At 41.0% G+C, this 8,415-nt stretch overlaps 2 protein-coding genes and 1 long non-coding RNA gene across 3 annotated transcripts; 1 reads left to right on the forward strand and 2 right to left on the reverse strand.

The window, feature by feature from the left end:
• Nucleotides 1–176: 176 nt before the first annotated feature.
• LOC128454117 (peroxynitrite isomerase THAP4) lies at nt 177–4,137 on the reverse strand. The gene is made up of 5 exons (XM_053437345.1): nt 3,989–4,137; nt 2,299–2,455; nt 1,880–1,989; nt 1,311–1,414; nt 177–981 (listed from the first exon to the last, which is right to left on the reverse strand). The coding sequence occupies exons 1-5, from the start codon at nt 4,011–4,013 to the stop codon at nt 865–867; spliced, it is 513 nt and encodes a 170-aa protein (XP_053293320.1). The 5' UTR covers nt 4,014–4,137; the 3' UTR covers nt 177–864.
• Nucleotides 3,565–7,339, forward strand: LOC128454118 (uncharacterized). Its single transcript, XR_008341599.1, has 2 exons — nt 3,565–3,619; nt 3,716–7,339. It is a non-coding gene; the product is annotated as an uncharacterized LOC128454118 (long non-coding RNA).
• Nucleotides 5,209–8,319, reverse strand: agxtb (alanine--glyoxylate and serine--pyruvate aminotransferase b). The gene is made up of 11 exons (XM_053437344.1): nt 8,032–8,319; nt 7,506–7,698; nt 7,352–7,416; nt 7,122–7,222; nt 6,946–7,016; nt 6,771–6,855; nt 6,546–6,644; nt 6,286–6,355; nt 6,026–6,121; nt 5,723–5,851; nt 5,209–5,520 (listed from the first exon to the last, which is right to left on the reverse strand). Exons 1-11 carry the CDS (start codon nt 8,302–8,304, stop codon nt 5,413–5,415), a joined length of 1,290 nt encoding a protein of 429 aa, XP_053293319.1. The 5' UTR covers nt 8,305–8,319; the 3' UTR covers nt 5,209–5,412.
• Nucleotides 8,320–8,415: the final 96 nt, after the last annotated feature.

Below are 8,415 nucleotides of genomic sequence, written 5' to 3' on the forward strand. Positions count from 1 at the left end.
ACATCATGATTGACAGCTGAGACTGACACAATTTTTGTCGGGCGTGTGCATCGGTGGAACCTCGCTACCTAGATTAGCTCAATCCCTATCACACAGACTCTTTAATGAGTTCAGTAGGAGTTTTAGTTGATTCTGACCTGTGATGTAAATAATTAACAAAAAAAGGGAATTTGAACTTTCACAGTTTAACACAGACTTTATTGAAAATGACATTCAATTTTGAAATCCACAAGGATAGAGGAAGAAGACCATTGGAAGCAAAAGAAAAAACATTTGATATTTTATACTGAAGGTCCCGTGCATTCAAAGACATAAAACAAACACCATGAAACTCATGGGGGAAACTCTTACAGGATCATATTAAGTAGCTATAAAAACATCTTTAAATTCAGTGCCACCCAGTCTAAGAATAAAGCTCCTGATCTAAACAAACAAAAAGTGACTCCAGAACCACAACAGTTACTTAAGCTGCCAAACTTTTGATAGTGCAATGATATGTAAAAAATGATACTGTCCTCAATATCATCCTCCATTAGCTCCTCAACCCAAAGATAAAATATCTGGCAGTTAATAGCAACATAACTCCAAACGAAAAGTATAGTTTCCAGAACGAGGCCATTAAGTAAAACTTACATCTGTCCCAAAAGCCATGCTTAAACCATTACATGCTACTACTATATGTACCATTAATGGTTAATGTACAGCATTCCACATACCATAGTATAGATATAATGTATAATTATAGAGATGTTTACATGTTTATCTGACACATCTCTGATTATTAAGCAAGCCTTTTTTTCCAGCAACATTTGTCATTCCAGACAAAGTTATTTTTATGCAGGAGAAGCCTGCCTGAGTGATGAATCAAGATGGCCGACGGTAGATGACGTGCAAGTGCTGCTTCAGAGGCTGGTTGTCTGTTGCCATGGAAACAGTCTGCTCCAGCCTTCCATCTGATCTGAGCTGAAACTCTCTGGAAATCTGGAAGAAGTGAAAAGAGAGGGTGAGGTCACATGACTCCTAATAGGTCACTGTGACCTTTGACCACTGAAATCTAATCAGTTAATGTTTGAGTCCAATTGAATGTTTGCACCACATTTGAAGAAATTTTATCATTGCGTTCATGGGATATTGTGTTCACAAGAATGAGACAGACTGCCCCACTGCTATATGCCAATGCTGAAGCATGATCATTTACAGAGAAAAGTTCTGTTGCTGTTTGGTGGTAAAATATGACAGATTTGAATTTAGTAAACAAGTGAAGTAAATGATGAAGAGTGATGCCTGGTCATAAAGAATCAGACGTTTACCTGCTTGACTTGTGGCTTCTTGGCAAAAGAGATTCTGGCCAGAGCGTGGGTCTTCAGGTTCAGCTGCTTCCCAGTCAGCTCCCCCTCCTCAATCTCCATTAGACCTTCATAACACAGCAGTCAATACAGGTGAGTGTTTGTGTGTGTGCTTGAGACAACAAAGTAAGTTAGCCATTTCCAAACGTGACATAATGTAGACAACTCTGCCTAATAAATCTTACTCTGGGAACAATCAAATTCCATTTATCTAAGCACAAAGGTTTTATAATTTAAGTTTGACTTTGGCTTTAAAACAATCTACATCTTAAGGCAATAATTATGAGAAAAAGTTACTCACATGCACAACTAAAGACAGCAGTAGAAAGACATACAAACTGAAACACTGCAAATAATAAACCTGACTGAGTCATGTTTCCATCTTTATGTGGAACATTGCATCACATTGATTCTCTTAGGAAGGAGTCAGAACGCCCAGCATTCAAGGGATTACTGGAAATTCAATGACAAGTGGGGACTTTGCAAATAAAAAGAATACAACCAGGGAGAAAATCTCTAAATTGTAATTATACCTGAATTTTGTGCGATGATGAACGCCACTTTGTTGGTTCCTGGCTGCATTCGAATGAAGCCACACTCCTGGTGCATCGGCTTTTTAGATTCTGCATGGAACGCATTGAACCTGTCAACACAGTGTGGATCAAGCTTAAGTTTCCCTGTTGAATATTGGAGATGAACTCTGGTTTAATGACTTCTAGGTCCTAATAACTGATTTACAGTTCGGCATTACTCTTCAACTTTCTGGGCCTGAATCTGGAAATTTAGGCTCTGACTCTCAGGCAGTTACACATTTCACACAGGAGATGGTACCCTCTAACCACAGTTACATCAAACAGATGTCCGGGGTCAAGAGTGGGAATGAAGACAGCACCAGTCTGCCTACCCAGTGATGTGTTTCTTTTTAAGTCTGATTGCTCCCATGTTAACCTACATGAAGTTTATCATTGGTCCTCCAACATGGCTGAAGTGCAGGGTCTCTGTGTAGCGGAAAGGTTCTATGGAAGGAAAGCTGCCCTCTCCAGGCTCATCTGACTCCCAGGCACCAAGGAGCCAGTTTAAGGGGAGGAGGCTTGGGTTCAACTCCGGTGCTGGTAAAACACAAAATCAGCTCAGTTACTTCATGAAAACACAGTAAGAAAAAGCATCATAGGATGGTTGGGTAGCACCCCGAATTTGGTTTGGATTCATTTACTCAAGTAATACTGGGGTATATTCTGTATTTATCATAGATCCAGCACATCAATATATATGGTGTAGGAACTACTTCTGAATTGATTTGACAGAATAGTCTGGGAGTCAGATGACTTTGCAGCAGTATGAGTGTTTACATGTTAAATTATGTGTAAGTTACGTGATTTTGTGGTTTCTTAATCTAAAGCTTTGTCCTTCTACTGGACAAATAAAAAAAATTGTGTACTCAACTTTTGTCATGTATGTTCTTTGCATTTTCAAACTGCTCTAACCCACTGATGTCTGTGTGTGAAGAAAATCACATTATCCTTTAATACATAAAGGGGCCCCATGTGATTCCCTTCAGAGCTGCGGTTCTGTACCTTTTCAAATTTTGAATTGAAAATGAAAGGAAAGGAAAATGAAGAGGAATAATCCATCAGGAAGTGAAAAAGGAAAGAGAAAATGACATGAGGAAAAAAGTAAGAAAGATGGCGGTAAATGAAGCAGATGATGGCAATTAAGTATAACAGTATGACTGAATGCTGTCAATAGCCTGGACTAAAGTGAGAGACACTTGAATTTAATATTATAGCCTCCATTCCTTGATGTTTTTATTATATATATATCAATATATATATATATATATATATATATATATATATATATATTCCTTTATACCTATATTTTGAAAATTAGGTTTAAATTTTCTTTGTTTTTGTTTTCTTAAAAATATTTACACTATCTTTTGTTGGTGTTAGATTATTTAAAACCTAATGTTGATGAATGCTGCTTGAGGGGCCCCCCTTGGAGTTTTTGCTTGTGGCCCCAATAGACTCTAAAATCGCCACTGCTGGACCCATTGTCCGGATGTTATCCGCAGGTTGAGTCTGAAAACGGCTATAGAGCAAGCTAGACTTATGGAATGTGCAGCTGCAAGCCACCAGGTGGCGATCGAGAGGCTGTGGCTTCACTTCAGGGTACCTCGCACGTCGTCCCGCTTTGACCTCACCAGCGCCCCCAACCCGGAAGTTGTAAATGATAAGAATTCCTCCTGCCCAATGTCGAACACACAGAGGAAGGTGTGACTGTAATAATAAATTTTCCTCTTTGGTGAAACGCAGTCTTCAGCACAGCCACTTCCAGCGTTAACAGACAGGACTCATTGTGTTATACAGGCAAAGGTCGCGTCAGGACACCAGCCGCTTGTTTACTGTCTCTGAAGCTGAAGTTCTGAAGAGCCACGCGGCTCTCTTCAGGCCTTCAGGACCTCTTCACTTCTTTCGTTATGACCGCAGGGTGGACCGTGAACGCACCGCGGTGAGTTCGAGTTGTACGTACAAAGCAACAACACACTGACTTCAGCTACAACTGTGGGACGTTAATTCCAGTGTGCGCGACTCTGCAGCAGGTGACATCTCAAACAAGCTGAAGATTAGAATGGAACTTACCGGCGTGATAAACAGGACACGACATTTCTGATGTAAACAGGAAGGAATAAACAACAACACAGGACCCAACACAAGGTTTAATGTCCTTCAATAAGACTGCGACGTGTTGAAGTGACGTTTATACAGACGCACAGCAGGGAATTGTGGGAAATGTAGTTAGGGCCTAAGAAGCCTTTGTACGGGGTTTAACTTACTTTCCCCAGTAGTGGAAGAAGTATTCAGATCATTTACTCGAATTAAAGTAATTATAGTTAACTTTGTGTCCTTGGCACCTTTCAAAACACAATTACAGGGGCCTTGAAAAATAGGAAAAGGGAAATTGAAGGCAAATAATAGGAAACTGTTGAGAAAAAGCTACCAATATTTGAAGATCACACAGCATTGGAGCACTGAAATAGAGATATATAAAAAAAAAAAGGTGAGAAAAGACTAAACTAAATAGATAGTAAGGTCAGAACTATGAGGAAGCAAATGCTTTAAAAGTGTCTGTAGCAGAGATTTACGAGAGGATAAGGAGTTTGCGTGACGTTTCTCCTCTGACAGAAAAGTCCCAGTCACCTCTGGTCCTCTGCTGGAACTGTGGAGTGGCGAGTTGGGTCTTTATTCAGAAGGACTGGTCAAAAGATCTGCAGTGTAGTTCAATGCAAGTCCATATCAGGCCTTAAAAGTCAGCAATATAAACTTTAGATTAATTCTAAAATCTACTGGAAGCCAGCAAAGAGAAACTAGATTAGGTGAGAAGTGTGGCTGCTGGTTTTGGTCGAGCTCTTATTTATGTAGACCGTCAGCTCAGGCAGGTTAAGAGAGGGAAAGTATCTCTACACTTAAAAAATGTTATGCTGCAAGTAGAAGTCATGCATTCAAAACCTAAGCAAAATGATCAAAAACTTGTACTTAAAGTAAGAAGTAAAATGACTAATAGTGCAGTAAAATGTTTACTCTGTTTTGTCTGTGTCTGTGATAGCCATAAAAAGTCCACATTTTAAAACCTCAGCCAAGTAGTTTCAGCTTTGTGAGTGTTTTTTTTAAGATTTGATTTAGAATATGAAATTAACGAATAGTTCTTTGGAAAAATTCAAAGTTAACACATCTGCAGATAAGTGGTTTCTGCCAAAGCTGTTAGACAGGAGAAGTATCATATTTCCTGACATGTAGTGGAGTGGAAACTATGAAAGTTGCATAAATGCCAATACTAATGTAAAGCACACAGACATGTCTGATAAAATAAAGCATACTTTATTGACATTTTACAGTGTACTCAATCTGGACCACTACATAACTGTCTTTTTTACTACTAACTACTTTACCTATAAAGGCACATTTACATTGCCTGTGTTTTTTTATTTATATATTTATAAAATCTCTGCAGGCCAAAGCACACACGTACGACTAAAATGCATGCATTGCCCAGATCTTAAGCTCTGTTAAGCTTTGCTCTTTTTGCAGTTCTTGAGAGCGTCTGCCAGGGCGTGAAGTGCCATGTCAGCGTTGGTCTTCTCACAGTTGTATCCCATCAATCCAATCCTCATCACCTGATGAAAAGTGCGATGGAGAGAAGAGTGAGTCCACAGTGACTCAGCAGCATGATTCAGGAAGCTATAAAAACACCTGACTTCTGACATTGCTCTCGTTATAATTGTTTACGGTAAAATCCCCCCCTTTTTTTTAATTCCAAAAATACCTTTTAAGAAAAAGTATTTACTGTAAAGGGATAAAATACCAGCAGGAGCTTACCTTGCCAATGGAAGGACCCAGGCCTCCAGTCATCTCCATCTGGTGGTGTTTCATTATGTACATCAACAACTCCCTCCAGTCGTAACCGTTGGGGATTGCAATGGTGGTGACGGATGGAAGCCTTAAATCCTGCAGGACATGTCACAGAATTAAAAGAAAAATCGGGAGTCTACAATCTTACAGCTCAAACAGGCAGGTTCGGTATCTGTTTTCTTTTGGCACAATACGTTTGTTGTTCTTAAGTATCAGGTTCTTTGTTGTAGTTTCGTATGGCACCATTATATAGTTGTTAACCCGCCTCACCCTTTCAGGGACGAAGAGCTTGAGTCCCAGGTCTTCCAGTCCTCTGTACAGATAGGATGCCACTTCCTTGTGTTTCTTCCAGGACTCCTCCAGCCCCTAGAGGGAGACAAAGGACAAGGCAGTTCAGGTGCTGGCAGGGGCTGGTGAGTTCACGGTTAATGAATGGTGTGGTAAATGTGTGAGGTGGTGAAAAGTACCACGGCCCTCGATTCGAAGAAAAGCCTTTGAATAGATGAAAAAGTGGTAAAATGCTGATTTACCTTCTCAACAAGAATCGCCAGACCCTCTCTGAGACCGAAGAATCCAGACACAGGACCAGTGTGGTGGTAACTAACATCCAGAGCACATTCGATTAAACATGCTTCTCATACCAAATATTGGTGTTCTTTAATAATATGAACATTTCATAGTTAAAAAATAAAGTTCAAGGTCATTCTCAAAGATCATCTGCAGTTTCCAATTTAAGTCAAGTTCATGTGGGTATGAGTAGAACATTGACGCTTGGTTGCAGCAGACTTACATTCTTGCTGGTTGGCCATCACAACCCCAGTAGTTGGATAAATGTGTCATGTCAAAGAGGTAGGACACTGGTTTTGTTTTCCTGTTAAACATCTTGTGGCTGTGAAAGGTATCAGAGACAAAGAGATTCAATTACTCTTTTTTTTGTTGTCATTTCTTTTTAAACTGTTGTGAAAATGTACGGAGCTGTACGAGCAGCTACACACACCACAGAGGGCTTTCTTACCACGCTCTGTCATTGAACGAGATGGGGGCTGTGCCAGGAGGCGCATTCAGGGCCTTCTGAGAGCCAGTGTACAGGATGTCAATATCTGGGAGAACAAGAGGCACAGTATATCACATGCAAGTGCATGGTAGCAGGCTGATTAACTCTCAATTCATGTTTTACATAATTTCCTTACTTTGCTTGTCCATAAAAATTGGTGCTGCTCCAAGAGAAGCGACTGTGTCGACCAGAAAGAGGCAGTTATGTCTGCGGGAGTGAGGGTTGAAAAATATGCCATTATGCTTTGTAATTAGCCCATGTAGTTTATGTTCTGTTTCAGAGAGATGCAGAGAAATGCAGAGTGAGCCTCACTTTCTGCAGATGTCCCCAATGCCATCTATTGGGTGACAGAGGCCAGCGGAGGACTCTCCATGTGTGAGGAAAAACAGGACGGGCTTGTGTTTTTCAATGGCCTAGAGACAAGTAAGAATAGAGTCAATTATTTATTACAAAACATGTGTTTAGTAACTGTTTATGTTTGTTATGTGTATTAATTATGTATTGGTTCTTATAGATGAGCTTGTACAGGACACTAAGCCTACCTGTGTAATTTCGTTATTAGTAAAATATCCTCCTGGAGTTTTAACCATTCTATGTACATTGGCACCTAAAGATAAAAACATTCATGATTAAATACTGATAGATAGATATATAGATATATAGGTGGTGTGCGTAAAATCGTGCGTAAAGATGTACCCATTCTTTCTGCAATTTCTGCAACGCGTTCTCCCCAGATTCCGTTGATGGCGACGAGCACGCTCTCTCCGGGCTCCACCGTGTTGAACACCGCACATTCCATAGCCGCGTGCCCGGAGCCGCTCATGGCTATCGTCATGTTGTTCTCGGTCTGAAAGGCGTACTGGATCCCTCTCTTGATGTCATTCATGATCTAAGAGAAAAGGTGAAGACAACTTTTTTCAGCTGCATTTCTCAAAAGGGTTCAACTGAGTGAAGTGTGTGGGTTCGTAAATCCTATAGTTTGTGCCCTATTACGACCAGCTATCGATTTGATGTGAATAAGACCTGCTATGTTTAAATGATAAAAAGTAGAGGCATCGTATGCAAATAAAACTAAAATCATTTAAGTGCAGGGACAAATGTTCTACTATTTCGAGCAAACGAAAATTGAATGTAATATTAATGTTTTAATAATAGTGTTATCTCTGTATAAGACCAACAATGCACCTGCTCCCCCAAATTGTGTTCAAGTTCAGAGCTTTACCTCATACATTTCCGGGTGCATGTGACCAATTATTGGCCTCGACCCTGCTGCCAAAATACGTGGAGGCACGTTTGAGGGTCCCGGTCCGAACAAGTAGCGCATCGGAACCTCGAGCGGTCTCAGCATGCACGCCGGCGGGGGGATGGGGACGGAGGACATGGACCGATCCATGCGCTGCAGGAGAGGCGCGCTCCTGGCGGCCAAAGGGCCCTCGAGGGCCGCTGCAGTCTGCTGGGCGAGCAGCGCGCTCCGGCGGAAGAAAGTCCGCTGCATCACGAGTGGTGTGCTGGACTCGCACTGAGACTCGCACTGAGTGAGGTCGACACCGACAGACGGAGGGAGTCTGTCTGACTCTCACTTTTAGGTAAAGATTAAAACAGGTCT

Source organism: Pleuronectes platessa, chromosome 13 (genome assembly GCF_947347685.1).
Source record: "Pleuronectes platessa chromosome 13, fPlePla1.1, whole genome shotgun sequence".
NCBI classification, from domain to species: Eukaryota; Metazoa; Chordata; class Actinopteri; order Pleuronectiformes; family Pleuronectidae; genus Pleuronectes; species Pleuronectes platessa.